At 43.3% G+C, this 20700-nt stretch overlaps 2 protein-coding genes across 2 annotated transcripts in view; one reads left to right on the forward strand and one right to left on the reverse strand.

Annotated features, from left to right (window-relative positions):
* Window positions 1–256: 256 nt before the first annotated feature.
* LOC144598497 (cell surface A33 antigen-like) lies at window positions 257–15229 on the forward strand. The gene is made up of 6 exons (XM_078408651.1): window positions 257–417; window positions 3215–3428; window positions 7845–8009; window positions 10135–10251; window positions 12006–12135; window positions 13482–15229. Exons 1-6 carry the CDS (start codon window positions 265–267, stop codon window positions 13663–13665), a joined length of 963 nt encoding a protein of 320 aa, XP_078264777.1. The 5' UTR covers window positions 257–264; the 3' UTR covers window positions 13666–15229.
* A 4540-nt stretch (window positions 15230–19769) lies between these two features.
* LOC144598646 (protein maelstrom homolog) overlaps window positions 19770–20700 on the reverse strand; it is a 31378-nt gene continuing 30447 nt past the window's right edge. The window contains exon 13 of the mRNA XM_078408856.1: window positions 19770–20120. Coding sequence (XP_078264982.1) covers window positions 19993–20120 — 128 coding nt within the window. The 3' untranslated portion in view covers window positions 19770–19992. The remainder of the gene's footprint in view (window positions 20121–20700) is intronic.

The following is a 20700-nucleotide window of genomic DNA, read 5'->3' on the forward strand; positions in this document are numbered from 1 at the left end:
GGGAGAACGTACAAACTCCGTACAGACAGCACCCGTAGTCGGGATCGAACTCGGGTGTCCGGCGCTGCATTCGCTGTGAAGCAGCAACTCTACCGCTGCGCCACCGTGACCGCCCAGAGCTCCGTGGTGTCGGAGCTTTGTGTAGATCACAGATGATTTGAGAGAATGGTAAATGATATTTTAGAGATTCAGTTGGGCCTATAATTTGGCTAACATTTTTAATTCTCTTTTTTAAAATCTAAAGCACTTACATCCTTGAAGGCAATGATGATCAGCGTTAAGAACTCGCACATGGAAATAGCTCGAGGAGATCCTTTACATTTGCAATGTAACTATAAAACCATCGCAACAACTAAAACCATTTTTATCATCGAATGGGTTCTAATCGAAGAGAAACCGAAGGAAGAGGAACCAGTGGTAAGCATTTGGCTCTGAGGTAGTACTACTTGAAATGGTGATGTCCATACACTCGAGATGGCCAGTTAATTCACAAGTTCCGTCACTCGGTGAGATTGGCTGTTGCCAACATACAGTGCCCTCCATAATGTTTGGGACAAAGACCCATCATTTATTTATTTGCCTCTGTACTTCACAATTTGAGAATTGTAATAGAAAAAAATCACATGTGGTTAAAGTTCGCATTGTCAGATTTTAATAAAGGCCATTTTTATACATTTTGGTGTCACCATGTAGAAATGACAGCAGTGTTTATACATAGTCCCCCCATTTCAGGGCACCATAATGTTTGGGACACAGCAATGTCATGTAAATAGAAGTAGTCATGTTTGATATTTTGTTGCAGATCCTTTGCATGCAATGACTGCTTGAAGTCTGCGATTCATGGACATCACCAGTTGCTGGGTGTCTTCTCTGGTGATGCTCTGCCAGGCCTGTATTGCAGCCATCTTTAGCTTATGCTTGTTTTGGGGGCTAGTCCCCTTCAGTTTTCTCTTCAGCATATAAAAGGCATGCTCAATTGGGTTCAGATCGGGTGATTGACTTGGCCACTCAAGAATTGACTGTTTTTTAGCTTTGAAAAACTCCTTTGTTGCTTTAGCAGTATGTTTGGGATCATTGCCTTGCTGTAGAATGAACTGCTGGCCAATGAGTTTTGAGACATTTGTTTGAACTTGAGCAGATAGGTTGTTACACTTCAGAATTCATTATGCTACCACCATCAGCAGTTGTATCATCAATGAAGATAAGTGAGCCTGTACCTTCAGCAGCCATACATGCCCAAGCCATAACACCCCCACCACCGTGGTTAACAGATGAGGAGTTATGCTTTAGATCTTGAGCAGTTCCTTCTCTCCTCCATACTTTGCTCTTGCCAGCACTCTGATATAAGTTAATCTTCATCTCATCTGTCCACAAGATCTTTTTCCAGAACTGTGGTTGATCTTTTAAGTACTTCTTGGCAAACTGTAACCTGACCATCCTATTTTTGCGGCTAACCAGTGGTTTGCATCTTGCAGTGTAGCCTCTGTATTTCTGTTCATGAAGTCTTCTGCGGACAGTGGTCATTGACAAATCCACACCTGACTCCTGAAGAGTGTTTCTGATCTGTCGGACAGGTGTTTGGGTTTTTTTCTTTATTATAGAGAGAATTCTTCGGTCATCAGCTGTGGGAGTCTTCCTTGGCCTGCCAGTCCCTTTGCGATTAGTAAGCTCACCAGTGCTCTCTTTCTTCTTAATGATGTTCCAAACAGTTGACTTTGGTAAGCCTACGGTTTGGCTAATGTCTCTAACAGTTTTATTCTTGTTTCTCAGTCTCATAATGGCTTCTTTGACTTTCATTGGCACAACTTTGGTCCTCGTATAGAGAAACAGCATTAAAAGTTTCCAAAGGTGATGGAAAGACTGGGTGCTGAGAGCTCTCTTATACCTGCATTAAGGAGGCAATTAAACACACCTGGGCAATTACAAACACCTGTGAAGCCATGTGTCCCAAACATAATGTGCCCTGACATGGGGGGGGGGGGGGGGGGGAGACTACGTATAAACCAACAGACATGGTGAAACCAAAATGTATTTAAAAAAACCTTTAATAAAATCTGACAATGTGCACTTTATCCACATGTGATTTTTTTTTTTTCTATTACAAATCTCAAATTGTAGAGGCAAATAAATAAAAGTTAGTTCTTTGTCCCAAACATTATGGAGGGCACTGTATTTCCAGCTTGTGCCTTATTTCTTAAATATCTTGGGCACGGCACAGTGGAGTTTGCATGTTCTCCCTGTGACCGTGTGGGTTTCCTCCGGGTGCTCCGGTTTCTTCCCACATCCCAAAGGCGTGCAGGTTTGTAGGTTAATTGGTGCTCTGTAAATTGCCCCCAGTGTGTAGGGAACTGGATGGGAAATTGGGATAACAGAGAACTGGTGTGAACAGGTGATCAATGGTCGGCGTGGACTCGGTGGGCTGAAGGTCCTGTTTCCATGCTGTATCCCTAAACCAAACTAAACACATATCCATTGCTTTTAGTCATAATGGATTTTCAAGTTGAATTTATTTTGTATGGGTGCAGTCTGTTTATGCTGAAAGGTTTCAGTGTTTTGTATCTCGGAACTGTCAATAAACATGGGCAGGAGTGTGTCCAATATCTGCCCTCACCTCCCCGCCAACATCCAGTGGCTGTTCTCACCACCTCCACCCTGGGAACCAAGAAACTTTGAGGCCGGCCTGGCCCAGGTATCGCCATTGGTAGAGCACAGTTAAGCCTTAGCCCCCACTTCCACCGTATTGAGGTGTACAAGATCATGAGGGGCATGGATAGAGTGAACGCTCACTGTCTTTGTCCAGGGTAGAGGATTCTAAATCTAGAGGGCACAGGCTTAAGGTGAGAGATTTAAGAGGAATCTCAGGAGCAACTTTTTCACTTGCAGTGTAGTCCATATCTGGAGTGAGCTGCTTATGGAAGCGCGTACAATTACAATTTTTAAAAGACATTTAGACATATACTGTATGGATAGGAAAGGTTTCGACAGATATGGGCCAAATGCAGGCAAAAGGGGCTAAGTAGCGACAATTTGGTCAGCATGGACAGAATGTGCCGAAGGGTCTCAACTCGAAACGTCACCTATTCAGGTTCTCCATAGATGCAGCCTGACCTGCTGCGTTACTCCAGCACTTTGTGTCTTTTTTTTGTAAACCAGCATCTGTCATTCCTTGCGTCTGCTTTGTCCAATACTAAGTTCCACTGTTATTTTCATTAAGATCGATGTAATCCAGTACTTCTACAACGGAATATACATCATTGGAAAAAAGTACACGGGCAGAGTAAACTTTACAGGAGATGTCAATGAGGACGATTGTTCAATAGAGATCAAGCAAGCCCTGGTAACTGACACTGGAAACTATGTGATAGAAGTTACAACACCATCCGACTTGGATGGCACCCGGAAAGAAACAGTGGATGTGATTGTATTGGGTAAGGGCTTTGGAAAAGATTCCTATGCAGATTTCAGCTTGCTTAGTAGTAATATGACATTACTAGCTTTCATGTAAAATGTCCAAGTCATAGAAACATAGAAAATAGGTGCAGGAGTAGGCCATTCGGCCCTTCGAGCCTGCACTGCCATTCAATATGATCATGGCTGATCATCCAACTCAGTATCCCGTACCTGCCTTCTCTCCATACCCCCTGATCCCTTTAGCCACAAGGGCCACATCTAACTCCCTCTTAAATATAGCCAATGAACTGGCCTCAACTACCTTCTGTGGCAGAGAATTCCACAGATTCACCACTCTGTGTGAAAAAAAACTCTCATCTCGGTCCTAAAAGACTTCCCCCTTATCCTTAAACTGTGACCCCTTGTTCTGGACTTCCCCAACATCGGGAACAATCTTCCTGCATCTAGCCTGTCCAACCCCTTAAGAATTTTGTAAGTTTCTATAAGATCCCCCCTCAATCTTCTAAATTCCAGCGAGTACAAGCCGATTCCAGCGAGTACAAGCCGAGGTCTTTGAATGATATATCAAGGTTATATTTTAAAAACATAGCTTGCCATTCTTTACTCAATATCCTTGACATATTTCTTGAAGGTGACATCAGCCAGTGTGTTTTGCCTTGTAATGTTCTTTACATTCACAATGAGAATCATTAATGTCGGACAATTTTTCTATATGAGCAATGCTGCTGTGACCTTGTGTGTGGCTGAACAACAAACATTGGAAATGGCTCGTTAGACTCTACCCTACTTGACTGTAACCGCACAAACTTTGGGTCGCAGATTTTGCCATGAATATTAAAATGCAGTTTTGAGGTTGTTGTGATGTACCGTCAAGAGGTTTGTGCAGAGCGAAGAAGGGTCCTGACCCAAAACGACGCCTGTCCATTCCCTCTGCAGATGCTGCCTGAGTTCCTCCAGCACTCTACGTTTTATTCAGGATTCCAGCAGCTGCAGTTCCTTGTGCCTCCGGTAGTTTTGTTCTTCCCTTCTAATAACACCTCTTTTCTGTGGCCTCTTGGTGAGTCATATTTTCTGAGCTAATTTGTTCTTGGTCTGTGGAGAGGTCCGTGGATGAAACGCGGGCATGTGGGGCTAGAGTAGATGGGGGCATGTCGGGCCAAAGGGCCTGTTGTCTTGCTGTATGAGTCTGACTCTAAGTGTGCAGTGTCGTTGTCCTCTGGCAACTCCCGAAACCTTTGGCCTAGACAGGGGTGAAGATTGCAATTGCCGCATTACTCCGGAGACACTTGATTCCCCCACCCCCAGTTCTCCATCCAGGTGTGGAATAACCGGTCTGCATATCTGAGCAACCAGTCAACTGCATCAAGCTGCTGGCAACTATTTTATTTGTTCTCGTTATGTGTGCATTGTGCAATTTACATCCCTAACTTCCCATGAAGTAGGAGGTCATTACAAGTTAATGACCATGGGCAACTGATGTGGAACAGCCCACAGGAGCGGAGAGTGTGACAATCCCTTCCCCACTGCATGCGAGTGGAGCAGATAGATTTTCACAGCAAAATCTGTACAATAAGCGGGCAAATCTAATTACTGGAATTCATGCGGCCACATTTGCTATTTCCCGTAACATTCCCAGCCCATTTACCTCAATAGAGTTGTACAGCATGCCCCCTCCTTGGGTCAAACCTGGTTTTATAAGACTCAAGAGTGTTTTAATTGTCATCTGTACTGAAAACAGGACAATGAAGTTCTTACTTGCAGCAGCAAAACAGGCCTGTAAACACACAGCTCATGGAAAATACAATAAACAATAGAAAGTTAAATACATTTAAAAATAACCCCAATATTAGTTTAAAAAAGCCCAAAGTCCCTAGCGCAACCATTACAGGCTTCTGAAACGACTTGGGATATTTCACTATGTTAAAGGCACATTACAAATGCAGGATGTTACATATGGTTCCACTGGAAATATCCCATCCCGATGCATGATCCTGTACTAGAATTAGTAACATTGGCATGATGTTACCGCTTGAGACAGGGAATTGAAACCACTCCTTCACGTTGTAAATCAATGATTTGGTTGATGGCATTGATGGCTTTGTGAACAAGTATGCGGACAATACAAAGATAGGTGGAGGGGCAGACAGTGTAGAGGAAGCAGGGGGTCTGCAGAAGGACATGAACAAGTAGGGAGAGAGGGCTAAGAAGTGACTAGGCCATCCTCATTCTTTAGGGTTCCAGACCAGGACATCTGTGATGTCCTCATTCTTTAGGAGGGGTTCCCCTCCCATCATAGATGAGTCCCTCAATCGTGTCTCCTCAGTACCCTGCAGCTCTGCCCTTGCTCCCCCCCAGTTGCAACAGTCTCCCTAGTCCTTACCTTCACCCTTTAGCCATGGCATACAACACATAATCCTCTGAAATTTCCGCCACCTCCAACTCGCCATTTTCCCATCTCCACCCTTTTTGCCTTCCGCAGAGACCGTTCCCTCCACAACTCCCTGGTTAACATCCCTTCCCACCCAAACCACCCCCTCCCCAGGTACTTTCCCCTGCAACTGCAGAAGATGCAACACCTGTCCCTATACCTCCTCCCTTGACTCTGTCCAGAGATCCTGACCGTCCTTTCAGGTAAGGCAGAGGTTCACTTGCATCTCCTCCAACCTCATCTACTGTATCCGTTGTTCAAGATGTGGACTCAAACATCGGTGAGACCAAATGCAGACTGGGCGATCGTTATGCTGAACACCTTCGCTCAGCCTGCCTGAACCTACCTGACACTTTAATTCCCCTTCCCATTCCTACACAGACCTTTCTGTCCTCGGTCTCCTCCATTGTCAGAGTGAGACTAAATGCAAATTGGAGGAACAGCATCTCATATTTCACTTGGGCAGCTTATAGCCCAGTGGTATGAATATTAATTTCTCGCCCTTCAGGTAGCCCTGGCATTCCCTTTATCTCTATCCCTTCCCCCATCCAAGTCGCACTAACTTCTCATTTTCACCCTACAAAACAGCTAAGTGGCCTGTTTCTTTTATCGTTACGTTTTTTGCATATCTTTTATTCATTCTTCTTTATCTCTCCACATCATCATCTATATCTCTCGTTTCCTTTATCCCTAACCAGTCTGAAGAAAGGTCTCGACCCGAAACGTCACCCATTCCTTCTCCCCACAGATGCTGCCTGTCCTGCTGACTTACTCCAGCTTTTTGTGTCTATCCAAGAAGTGACAGATGGAATACAGCGTAACAAAGTGTGGAGTTTGGTAGCGCAGTTTGGTTGTAAGAATAAAGGCGTAAACTATTTTCTCAATGGGGAGAGGATTCAGTAATCAGAGGTGTAAAGGGGCTTGGGAGTGATGGTGCAGGATTCCAAAATGCTCATTTGCAAATTGAATCGGTAATAAGGAAGGCGAATGCAATGTTAGCATTTATTTTGAGAGGACTGGAATATAAAAGTAGGAATGTAATGCTGAGACTTTATAGGTACTGGCCGCATTTGGAGTATTGTGAGCAATTTTGGGCACCATATCTGAGGAAGGATATGCTGGTGTTGGAGAAGGTCCAGAGGAGGTTTACAACAATGATCCTGGGAATGATTTTAGTTAACATATATGATGATATGATATGAATATATGTGATATGAATCTGTGGTATTCTCTGCCTCAGAAGGCAGTGGAGGCCGGTTCTCTGAATGCATTCAAGAGAGAGCTTGATAGAGCTCTTAAGGATAGCAGAGTCAGGGGGTATGGGGAGAAGGCAGGAACGGGGTACTGATTGAGAATGATCAGCATGATCACATTGAATGGTGGTGCGGGCTCGAGGGGCCAAATGGCCTACTCCTGCACCTATTGTCTATTGTCTATGAGCGTCTGACAACACTGGGCCTGAACACACTGAACACAAGGATGAGGGAGAACCTTATTGAAACTTACCGAATAGTGAAAGTCCTGGATAGAGTTGATGTGGAGAGGATTTTTACCACTAGTGGGAAAGTCTAGGACCAGAGGGCGCAGCCACAGAATAAAAGGATGTACCTTTAGAAAGGAGATGAGGAGAAATGTCTTTAGTCAGAGGGCGGCGAATCTGTGGAATTAATTGCCAGATGGTGGTGGAAGCCAAGTAAATGGCTATTTTTAAAGCAGAGATTGATTGGTTCTTGGCTAGTAAGCGTGTCAAAGGTTACGAGGAGAAGGCAGGAGAATAGGTTTGGGAGGGAAGGATAGATCAGCCATGATCATTAGTCTGAAGAATGTTCTCCACCTAAAACGTCACCCATTCTTTCTCTCCAGAGATGCTGCCTGTCCTGCTGAGTTACCCCAGCACTTTGTGTCTATCTTCAACCATGATTGAAAGGCAGGGTAGGCTATGGGCCGAATGGCCTAATTCTGCTCCTATAACATGAACTTACAAACTTCTGTCTTTGATTTGCAGTTCCTCCAACGCCACCCATTTGTACGATAGATGGCAAGGCAGAATATGGGGAGACTGTCAAACTGACGTGCCACTCCGAGGAAGGGTCGCCCGCCCCTGTGTACTCCTGGCAGAGCTACAGCAACATTAATCAGCCACGACAACTGCCTCAAATGTCCATTCAGGGTTCGTAGCCTTTGTAAATATTCATCAAAACCTGCATGTGATCTGACTTAGCACACAGCTGTTTAACAGTCTGAAGAAGGGTCTCGACCCGAAACGTCACCCATTCCTTCTCTCCCGAGATGCTGCCTGACCTGCTGAGTTACTCTAGCATTTTGTGAATAAATACCTTCGATTTTTACCAGCATCTGCAGTTATTTTCTTATACCAGCTGTTTAACACATTGTGTCCCTCATGAAGCAGATACCAACTTGTGATTTGATTTCAATAGTGAGAATAACTTATTGAGGTACACAATGGTGCAGCAGGTCGAGCTGCTGCCTCACAACGCCAAAGACCTCGGGTACTGTCTGTGTGGAGTTTGCACGTTCTCCCTGTGATCGTGCAGGTTTGTAGGTTAATTGGCCCTCTGTAAATTGTTCCTCGTGTGTCGGGAGTGGATGAGAAAGTGGGTTAACATAGAACTAGCGTGAACGGGTCGACGTGAACTTAGTGGGCTGAAGGGCCTGTTTCCATGTTTCAATCAATCAATGATCGTACCCACTTCTTGGGCAATGTAATGCTGCATTATACTGTATCAGCATTCTGTTATCTATATACTAAAACTCTCGTTTGTCCGCTTGTTCCTGAACTACAGCTTAAATGGTGCACGATAGCATGACAATTTTAGGCCCACCTTACTCACTGTCGTCCCGTGGTCCCATGGAAGAAGTATCATTGAAATTGGTGTTATATTTTTAAAGTTATTCCCATTTTAAAGTTTCAAAAACTGCACATGCGCAGTTGGGGCTCTTTTGATCTGGTACTTACGTAAGATGGCCGCCACGTGCGCAGAACAAACGCGTCCGCGCCTGCGCAGTTGGGGCCCATTGAGCAGGGCTCAGCTGCCTGTCTCTTGGGGGCGAGAGAGGCAGGCCTGGTGCCAGGGGAAGCAGCCGGGGCCTGGACGTGACTGGGTAACCGCTAGCCTGAGGTGAGCCAAGGGGAAAGGCGGCAGCGGTGAGGCCGGGCATTGGTGAAGGCCGAGGCCTGGCGCTAGGCCTGCCCTCGGCTCCCCTGTCCCCCCTGCCCCCCTCCTCTCCCCGGCCACCCAGTGTCCAGCAGCTCAGCAACAGTGGGAGAGCCGCAACCATCTACCACTGAACATCCCCGCACCGACAGGACTCTTTCCCCCCCCGCTCCACCAATGGTGGCTGCCCAGGCCGGGATGCTATGGCAACCACGGGTTGTTCCGAGGGGGGGGGGGGAGAGGGAAGGGGGGAGAAGTGGGACTGGGGGAAGAGAGGGAGTGGGGGAGGAGGGAGTTCTGCACGAGTGCAGGAGGCAACCCGGGGAGGAGAGGGGGGGGAATGGGGGGAGAGGGGGGGGGGGAGTGGGGAGAGGTGGGGGGGGGTGTGGGTGGGGGGGGAGAGGGGAATGGGGGAGGAGAGGGGAATGGGGGAGGAGAGGGTGCTGCACCAATGCAGGAGTGGTTTGGGCCCAACTTGGTCTAGTTTCCATTTAAATCTACACCTTGGCGAATTAGCTGAAAATTGGTCCTTATGTGAGTTTTCTTTCTATATATGTGTATTTGTGGATACATCACCAATCCACATCTCTGTTGTTAAATGATAATGTTTCCACTTTCAGGCAAAATAAACCTAAAACTACAGTAATTTTTGAAATGATCTTTTCTTAACTTCTGCTAACACCCCACTATATTTTCTCCAATGTAACATCTGCCATGAACAAACAAAAGCAGTGATCTAGAACATTCTTAAAGACACTTTTCAAAAACGTCATAACATTCTTCCTGATATGTGCTGTTAAACTAAAATCAATTGAAATTGTGTTTATCACCAAAAATAAGCAGGTTTTAACAAATTAGACTGCCAGTTATGAATTGCTCGATTTAAAAGAATGAAAAATAAACAAAACAAGACAATTTAACAGTGCGAATGGTGCTGACGTCAATAAATTTAACAAAAAGACATCTGAACGCCTACTTACCTTTAAATTTTCAAACACAGCTCAATTTTGAGAGATGACAACATCATCCGCAAAGTAACACAATTAAAGGAAAAATAGTAATCGAGGACGAACTTAACTTAATTTAATATTCTAAAATATTTATTACTTTATTCTTTAGAGACAGATGGTTTAACATTAAAAAATATTTCAGCCAAGACTTCTGGCTTCTTCATTTGTACCTCGAAAAATAAGATCAGAGCTGCGTCCTGCAACATCACCTTAGCAGTAATGCCTCGTGAGTATCTGACGGAAGTCAAGCTGTTCAATTTTATTTGTATTAATTTATTTTGTTTTAATTTATCTGTACAATTGTTGCAGGTATTTTATGATGTGAAGTACAGCACTTCTATCTTTAGGATTTTTATTTCTAATAATCTAACTACACGAAGCACGCACGCAAAGTATTATGCTCAGTTTTGGCTCACCTCCTGTGGGAAACGTGCCATTAGGCTGGAAAGAGTGCAAGAGGAGATTTACAATGATATTACCAGGACTCTAGGGCCTGAGCTACAGGGAGAGGTTGGGCAGGCTAGGACTTTACTCTTTGGAGCGCAGGAGGCAGGTGGGTGTGATCTTATAGAGGAGTATCAAATCATGAGGGGAATAAATAAGATAACGGAAATCATAAACTAGTAGACATGGGTTTAAGGTGAGAGGAGAAAGATTTAACAGGAACTTGAGGGGCAATATTTTCACAAAGGTAGTTGAGGCAGGTATGATAACAACATTTAAAAGACATTTGGACATGTACATGAATAGGAAGGGTGCAGAGGGATATGTGTCACATGTAGGCTAATGGGACCAGCTGAGATAGGGTATTGTGGTCAGCATGGACAGGTTGGGCTGAAGGGCCTGTTTCCGTGCTGTATGACAATAACTCGAATTATTTGACTGATCCACCCATGGAATTGTGAGGTTTTAGGGGACAGAGGGGAAGCCATTCGGCCCAAGTATGGAAGTACTTTAGTCCAAGTATGGAAGTACTTTAGCCCAAGTATTGAAGTACTTTAGTGGGCCCCAGTTCCCAGCCCTCACTTCATAGTCTTGTTGGTCACCACTCCCCAAGTGCTTGGGCACACACTTTTTAAAATGTCATTAACACCGACATCACTCTCCTGTAGGTAGCAAATTCCAGACCTCTATTCCTTTAATCCTTCTACCAAATAACTTGTATCCATACTCCCTGGTTATTGATCCATCTGCCAATGAAAATGGGCACTTCCTCTTCACTCTGTCTGGGCCTCTCAACTTTTTACACCTCACTTGCATCTTCCCTCAGGCTTCCTTGTTCCATATAATCCTGGCCTGGCCAAACTTACCTCAGCACATAAACTGCACCCTTAAAAATCTCCTCTGCCTTATCCCACTTATGCTTCCTCATTTTTCCTGTGGTGGCCAGAACTTGTACATCATCCTCTAGCTGTGATCCAACATAGTATTTTATACAGTTCTCTTCCCTTCTCTTGTGATCTCCTTATATTGAGGAAGCCAAATATCCCAAACTTTGCTTGAAGAACCTTTCCTACTTATCCTGGTACCTTCAGGGATATGAGGGCATATACCCCAAGATCCCTCTGTTCCTCCATACCCACCGTTTATTGATTATTATTCCTTCTCCCTGTAGACTGCCCAGCTGATTTTGGTGTCATGTTCAAATAACGTAATCAATCCAGATTTTTGACGATATACCCCAAAAACCAAGAATCTTACTCCCAAGTCCTGGAGGGACAGACCACCAATCACCATATCACCCACCCATCTGTTCCTCTCGCCTTCCCCATTAAACCTACTGTTTTTAATCCAATGCCACTTTCTCTGGATCCACTGGGATTTGACCAATCAATTGCTGAACAACTTCATCAAATGCGGTATCCTCACCATGTCTTCTTGATACTTCCTTTCAAAAAAGATTAAAGTTATCCAGACAATCTTTCTTTAGCGGGCCTTGACTGCAGTGAATGTAACTGACTGTTTTCTTTTATTTTGTAGCATCCATGGGCATTGGATTTTATGGTGCTATTATTGGGGGCGCAGTGGGTGTGCTAATTATCCTTGGCATCATCATTTACTGCTGCTGTTGCCGAGGTGAAGAAAAATTACCCGAAGATTATGAAATGGAGTAAGTATAATTGAACACTGACAAGAGTGACACAAGGAACTGCAGATGCTGGTTTACAGAAAAAAGGAACAAAGTGCAGGAATAACTGAGCCAGTCAGGCTGCATCTCAGAAGAACATGGATAGGTCTCATTTTGGGTCTGGACTCTTGTGGTCAAAGTTGATACTCTCTATCCTTAAAATAAGAAAATTGATTTTTTTTTAACTTAGACAGGCAGACAGCACCTTAGTTTATCATCAAAGTGCAAGGTGTTGCATTTTGTTAAGTCCAACCAGGGTAGGACCTTCACTGTAAACAGCAGGGGCCTGGAGAATGCTGTGGAGCAGAGGGATCTAGGAGCGCAGGTACAGAGTTCCTTGAAAGGGGCTAATCCAGTGAAAGGCTTGGATAGAGTGGATGTGGAGAGGATGTTTCCACTAGTGGGAGAGTCTAGGGCCAGAGGTCATAGCCTCAGAATTAAAGGACCTTCCTTTAGGAAGGAGATGAGGAGGAATTTCTTTACTTAGAGGGTAGTGAATATGTGGAATTCATTGCCACAGAAGGCTGTAGAGGTCAAGTCAGTGGATATTTTTAAGGCAGAGATAGATTCTTGATTAGTACGAGTGTCAGGGGTTATGGGGAGAAGGCATGAGAATGGGGTTAGGAGGGAAATAAATGATTGAATGGCAGAGTAGATTTGATGGGCCGAATGGCCTAATTCTGCTCCTATCACATGAATTTATCACAGGTAGACAGGGTAGCAAAGGTGGCTTTTGCTGCATTGCCCTTCTTTAGTCAGGGAAAAGGGTACTGAAGGTGAGATGATTTTATACCCCTCTATAAGATCACCCCTCAGCCTCCTGTGCTCCAACGAATAAAGTCCTAGCCTGCTCAACCTCTCCCCCCCCCCCAAGTCTTGGCAACATCTGCTTCAAGTGGATCAAGGGGGTGGAGAAGGGGAGAAGGTACATGGAAAGGTTGTGGTCCCACCTGCCAGAAGATACCTGCAGCCCACAGCAGCCAGGCAATCTATCCCACTGGACTCCCAAACGCTCGTCAATGTGTGTGGGGTGTCCATAACTTGGGGGTTCGTACACCGGAAGGACCTGCATGTAAAGACACAAGTATATGAGTGATGACTCGGATAGGAAGTTTACCAATACAAGTACCAACTTGATGAATAAGCTTTCACCAGTTCCCCATTCCGTGTTAAAGAATATTTTATGGATATGCAGGGATATGAATAATCTGCAGGAAGGTAAGTGATCGTCGTGCCAGTGTTCACCACAGACGTTGTGGGCTGAAGGGCCTGTTCTTGTTCGGTACTGTTCAATGTTCTATAAAGAGGTCAATGTTGCATTTTTACAGGGATGCACGCTATAAGGAAGAGGACCCAGCAGAACGAGATCCCAAAAGGGATGATAATGCAGGAACCTACCGTGAGGATGATCTACACGAGAATGCTGGCAGGAACTCTCCGCATACCACCGTCAGACATCCACTGGTGCCACCCAACAAACCCACATATGTCTCCGATGACAATGAAGTGTGAAACAAAGGCTGCTCTTCAATTATCTTTACTTCAACGGGTGACATAATTTGTGTCGTGAAATTACAAATCAATTGAGTTATGGGGTGGCTTCAGTTAATAACAAGGCGATTACATTTAAGTAGGTGAGCCATTTAAAAAATATATTCTTTTGTATAGGTTTGCCACTGGCTTCCAAATACTGCTTCAGATTTTGATTTCTTCTTGAAAGTGCAGGATTTATTTTTATCATGTTGAATCCAGCAGCATATCCTGCTATTTCTTTAAAAGTGCATCGCTTTCCTGTTTAAAAAAATATACAAATGTTGGCTGTTGAATATTTTTCGCAATATTAATTATTCATGTTTTATGATCTTCTAAGTCAAAGATATCCTTCCTTTCGAGTTTGGTTGTTTAAGGCTTTTCTTTATTGATGAAATGTGAGGCTCATAAAAGTTCAAAGAAATGCTTCGAGTTTTAGTTCAATGAAAGCTGAACAGAAAATGTGTTCCAAACCAGTCAGTGTTCAGATAGGAGAAACTCATGAGATCACTCAGTGATTGACAAAGAAATAAAGGTTGATGCGAGGATGCAGTACTTTAAGTCGTGCCGAGCACCAGATATGGCTTCAATAAACATGCTTCAAAAGGGGACTGGATAAAAGAATGCAAGAACCTTGCTGAGAACTGGGGAACAGACTAATGGAATCATAAGAGGTGACACAAGGAGGAGCAGATGCTGAAACTTTGATCAACCGTGCTGGAGAAACTCAGCATGGCAGGCAGCCTCTGTGGAAGAAATGGACAGATGGCATTTCAGGTCAAGAGTTTCTTCAGACTGGAGGGATGTTGGGAGATAGGAAAAGGGGGCGACACTGGGAAGAACGGTCCCGACGTGAAACTATGTCTGTTCATTCCTTCCACAGATGCTGCCTGGTCTGAGTTACTCCAGCACTTTGTGTCTTGCTCAAGGTGAATGGAAACACTGCATCTGCAACACACTCAGTGGGCTGAATATTTCCCCCTGCTGTATTATCCAAAGAAAATAACTAGATAAAATGACAGCTAGTCATTTGTTTTCTTAACTAGTTGTGGTATTACTGATTATTTCTTCATTGTGACAATAATCGTAATTACAAACAGACATATTAGCCACTTAACACAAACTGTTTATTAACAATTCCTGGCGTCCTAAAAAATGTGATTTTATTATTTTTTTTACCATTTTCTGAATACCTTGACAATTCTGTAAATTTTAGGGTGGAAGGGGACAGGAAGGTATACGGCATTTGCAGGGCTTGGAATTGTTTGAGTGGCCAGACTGATCTCAGAGTATTATATTTCATGCCCCGAGTAGAAATTGCATTGATAATGAGCAACTTAGACTCAAGCCATCAGGTTATACAATCGGTACAAAGTCCCAACTGTGAAGAGAGGTTTCTATTGGTGTTTGTGGTTTCTGTACTATTCACAAGAGCTTTTATAAAATAAAACATTGAAATTAGTTTGACTCGCTTAAGAGTAAAATGAATTGTAACTTTGAATTCAACAAGTAGTAATCAGAATGAAACTTTGTTATATGGCAACATTATGCATTTGTTTTTTAGATTTTTTTACTATATTAAAAGGGCTGTGGGTGAAATATCTTCTATTGTGTGCACTGCTTTCACAAATCCACCATGACGTAGGGAAATGATTTGAAGTGTGAGTGGCATTAATTATTGTTGAATTTTAAACTGTGTACACTTATGATGGCTGGACAAAGCTGCCTTAATTATTGAATGAGAAAATTAATATACTAATTTGATGGCATCAGTTATCAAATTCAGATTAGGTTGTGAGTAGGCAATGAAATTCCTTGTTCAGAGTAAACAGTATACACAGTCATTATATATGCAACAAGTGCAAAACAGCACAATGGTGCAGGATTGTAGTGCAAAAAAGTGCCTTGTGAGCCAGTACAGACATGATGGGTTGAATGGCCTCTCTCTGTGCTGTATGTATTTAGGTTTGCCTTCAGCCTTAATGTTATTCAAGGTATTGCAGACTCGTTACATTTAAGGCACTGGATTGAAGTTTTACATTTTGCTAAAGTGGGGGGTTTCCGATTTTGCCATATAACGTTCCCCCTCTCACTACATGGCCTGATGCTATGTGCAGGAAGGAACAGCAGATGCTGGTTTAAACCAAAGATAGACACAAAAAGCTGGAGTAACTCAGCGAGTCAGACGGCATCTCTGGAGAGAAGGAATAGGTGACGTTTTGGGTCGGGACCCTTCTTCAGACAGATTCTAGCAGGGGGATAAAGCCTGGCAAATGATAGATGGATACGGGTGATGCAAGGCAAATCTATAGTGGCATTTACTTCAGATCTCTCAGTCAGCTCTATGTTTTACTGTAGTGACTGTCTGGGCAATTGGCAAAGCAATTAGTTTATTGTCACGTGCACTGAGGTACAGTCAAAAGCCTTTTTGTTGTGTGCTATCCCGTCAGTGGACTAAACATGATTACAATCAAGCTGTCCAGTGTACAGATACAGGTAATAACGTTGAGTGCAAGATAAAGTCCAGTAAAATCCAATTAAAGAAAGTTTGAGGGTCTCCAATGAGGTAGATAGTAAGTCAGGACAACTCGCTAGTTGATGATAGGAACGACATTGGTTCATGGTGCAACCTTCAGGTTAATCTCACCAACCTTTCCCACTCAGTTTATTTGCTCATCCAGCTCCAGACACGTTGGACTGTCTTAGATCCATTCACTATCAATTGTTTGCATCCATATACAACTAATGTGGATGTACAGATTTATAATGGAGAAGTGTAACTCATGCAAGATCACTTTGCTGTACTGTAATCTCTTGGCATGGTTCTACTTGACACAAATATTTAACTAATTTTTTTAAATTACTAAAAAATTACTAAACTTGTGACACTTTTACAAGTCCTTTTACAAGTTCTAATACGCCGCATCCACTGTTTCGTCCTGTTCCATTTGCAAGTTACAACTTGAAAAGTAGATTTTATTAATCCATATCGACTGTGCCCCATCCAAATTTTCCCAAGCATTGAACTGCTGCTTAACTCAGATTCTAGCATTTGCTGACATTTAATGACACGTTTACTGGTCAGTCACAGTATGGCAACAGGCCCTTCAGTACAAGATGCCCCATCTACACTTGTCCCATCTGCATGCATTTGGCCCAAATCCCTCCAAACCATTCCTATACATGTCCCTTTAAATACAAATGTCTTTAAAATGTTATATGACCTCCTCTGGCAGCTTGTTCCATATACACACCGCTGTGTGAAAAAATTACCCCTCAGGTCCCTATTAAATCTTTCCTCTTGAACCCATGTTGTGTTTTTTTTTTACCCCTACCCTGGGTAAAAGGCTATCCACCCTCTCCATTCCCCTCATGATTTTGTACACCTCTATAAGAACACCCCTCAGCCTTCTACGCTTCAAAAAATAAAGTCCTAAAGGTCTGTAGTGTTGCTTTGCCTCACCCTCCTTTTTTAAATGGTGCCAGTCTTTTGTCAAGAGCAGATTTTGTTAATAAGGACGCTGAAGGTCCTACATTCCATGACAGCAAGCTCCAATTGTAGAAGGCAAAACAATCTGAGTAAAGTCAAAGCCTTCACCTTCAATTCTACAATTGAAACCTTCAATTAGTTGGCATAACAACGTTGAAACAAGGAATTGCAGATGCTGGTTTACAAATATGGCAGTGCTGGAGTAACTCAGTGGGTCAGGCAGTATCTCTGGAGAACATGGATAGGTAATGTTTTGGGTGGCGACCCTTCTTCAGACTCGTATACACTGGAATTGTATACACTGGAATTGTATAAACTTGTATACACTGGAATTTAGAAGGATGAGAGGAGATCTTATCGAAACGTATAAGATTATTAAGGGGTTGGACACGTTAGAGGCAGGAAACATGTTCCCAATGTTGGGGGAGTCGAGAACAAGGGGGCACAGTTTAAAATTAAGGGGTAGGCCATTTAGAACTGAGATGAGGAAAAACATTTTCAGTCAGAGAGTTGTGAATCTGTGGAATTCTCTGCCTCAGAAGGCAGTGGAGGCCAATTCTCTGAATGCATTCAAGAGAGCTAGATGGAGCTCTTAAGGATAGGTCAGGGGGTATGGGGAGAAGGCAGGAACGGGGTACTGATTGAGAATGATCAGCCATGATCACATTGAATGGCGGTGCTGGCTCGAAGGGCCGAATGGCATCCTCCTGCACCTATTGTCCATTGACTCAAATGAGTCTTGGAGTCTAACTCAAAACGTCACCTTTCCATGTTCTCCAGAGATGCTGCAGTCCCAAGTTACTCCAGCGCTGTCTTTTTTGGCATAACAACCACCTACCTGGATTGCTGTTTAATTACAATCATATTACACCAGTTTCCATTGAAAACTCAACATTACGATGCAATCCTACACATTTATCAGTATGAGCAGAGCTTTCCATAAAGCCACAAGTGATGCTTCGATATACAAGCTTGACCTTCAAAAAATAAGGTACACAGTAACATTTTGCAGGTATACACGAATGGATGTCAGCGGTTGTGAACGGACCGCAAACTAATTTCCCGCACCCTCAAGGTCCACGATTGGCTCGGGAGGCAGGACACCATGACAGATGCAGAGGGGCGGCTGCTGGAGGTGACGGACGGTGCATTTGCGGTGGTCGCGGGTGATGGTCTTGGTGGAGGTGGGAGGCCCTACAACAGCCGGACAAGCAAATGGATCTGCGGCAGCGGCACGGAGTGGCAGTGGTAGAAGCCCATGGCATTGCGCTGGGCCAGGCCCACCCCAACTTCACCCATCCAGTGCAGCCAGGCCGCAAAGTGAGATATGTAGAAAACTGCACATCTCCTTAGGTCAGATCAGACATTTCAGAGACAGGAAGTTGAACATGGCAACTTTCTGCGTGGTGTTCCAGAAGAGGATCTATTGTACGTGTTTTGCATGATTTGACTGGATACCCCTGCAGAACAAGCTTTTCACTATCTATAGTACACGTGACTATAAGTAAGCTAAGCTGGCAGGTAGCAAGGAGGAGCAAATATCACAAGGAAGTCCCATCTTACTGCTGAAAGCTCGCTACTGGAGCGGTAAATACTCCAGAACAAGCCCAACCCCGTAAACAATATGGTTCCCCTGCATTGTGTGGAACTGCACGGAAGGAGTTGCTGCCAGCGTAGATCAGCTACGATCAGATTGAATGTCAGGGCAGATTCAAGGGGCATGATGGTCTACTCCTGCTTATTTTCTGTCCTTGTACTGTACAAGCGCTCACTTGAATGTGCGCTCAGGTGCGGCAGAGACCAAAGGTCCATTGCTTCCACATGACTATCTACCACACCCAGGTCCATGGACTTTCACCAAGAGGAACATACGGAAGGGTTCTGCCCTCTTGCAACTGTAGTCACAAAGTTCATACCCAAAACATACTTTTGATCATAGGTGTTTTAAAATTCCTTTAGATTTAAAAATCAAAGTATAAACAATTGAAAAATCAACCACAATTGTCCAGCATTGCTTCATTGCCCATTTTTGTGATTATGCAGAAAAAAAGCTTTTTTTTAAATGCATTTATAAATGTTTCTTCAATATTTATAAGCATTTTTTTACCATTTATTGGGGGGAATTTATTTAATGCTTATAAATTGGAAAATGTACGTGCTGTAAAACACAGCAGGAAATGTTTTCTTTCTGTTTTCAATTCCCTTTTCCTAAGCCCATGCTATAAATACCCCTCTTCACACTTCCAGCTTGCTAGTCAAATGCAATTTAGTGCATTCTATGAGTAAACAAGTTTCCGTTTGTTAATAGGTACAGTATCATTTAGTACAGAGGTTTACATGTCTAAAGAACATTTTTAAAACTTAAAATATTTCTACAAATTGTCACCAAAGCACGCAGATGCTAAATCTTTTATTTCACAACAACTTTAACAGGAACAATTTCAGGAACAGTCAATAGAACACAATAACAAACAATCATAGAAACTTGGTTCATTTCTCCAGCAAAAGGAAATTGCCATTTAATTTTTTTTAAAGTAATAATATGTATCTCAATTTGAAATTACATGCTACTTGCAGTGTGCAAAATTAGTGTTTTTCTATGAAGATTGATTTAACAAAAATTGGTATCTGAATTGTCAATCATGTAACTGTAATCACAAAATTATTTCCCTGAGCAACCCATTACGAGGTTTCACATTATATTTAATAATCCTGTGCCCGTGTTATATCTGCAGCTGCACCATTTGCAGATAATTAGCTTTGAACACCAAGTGGTTGTATTGTTTCGCTTTAAATGACTTAGTTGTAATTCAGGGCACCTACTGCTGAAATCCTGGTGTTGGGCGGGATGGGAAATTCAGCCAGGCAGCAAGAGCACCTCTCCCTCTCCCAAACCGAGCAGCAATCGGATAATCCATCACATTGGATGTCATAACACCACTTTTACCTACATTGCGAAAGAAGGATTGTGTAAAGACAAGACAATTCTTTTCATTGTTAATGCTTAAAAAGGTCGTAAAAATCAAAATGATTTCCTAATGAGTTACTGGCTGGTAAAACGTAGTTGAGTGAATACTGACAGGTTGCATTACGGCCTGGTTTGATAACTTGGAACGCCCAGGAGCAGTGAATGCGGAGAGTGGTAGTCACTGCCTGGTCTACCACTGGTACTGACCTCTCCACCATCGAAGGGATCTATAAGAGGCGCTGCCTCAAAAATGCAGCTCGCATTAAAGACCACACCACCCTGGCCACGTTCTCATCTTGTTGCTACCATTGAGAAGGTACAGCAGCCTGAACACTGCGACCTCGAGATTCAAGAACAGCTTCTTCTCAACAACCATCAGGCTCTTGAACACTATGGCATACTGTCTTTGGTTGCACTATGGACTATGGTTTTGCATTATTATGGTCTGGTTACTTAGTATTACCCCGATTATTAATTAATTGTAATATTGATTACTGTAAATTTGAGTGTGACTGCATTAATAGACCTGCAAAGCTGCAGCAAATTAAGAATGTTATTG

The sequence above is a fragment of the Rhinoraja longicauda genome, chromosome 12 (assembly GCF_053455715.1).
Source record: "Rhinoraja longicauda isolate Sanriku21f chromosome 12, sRhiLon1.1, whole genome shotgun sequence".
Taxonomy (NCBI): Eukaryota; Metazoa; Chordata; class Chondrichthyes; order Rajiformes; family Arhynchobatidae; genus Rhinoraja; species Rhinoraja longicauda.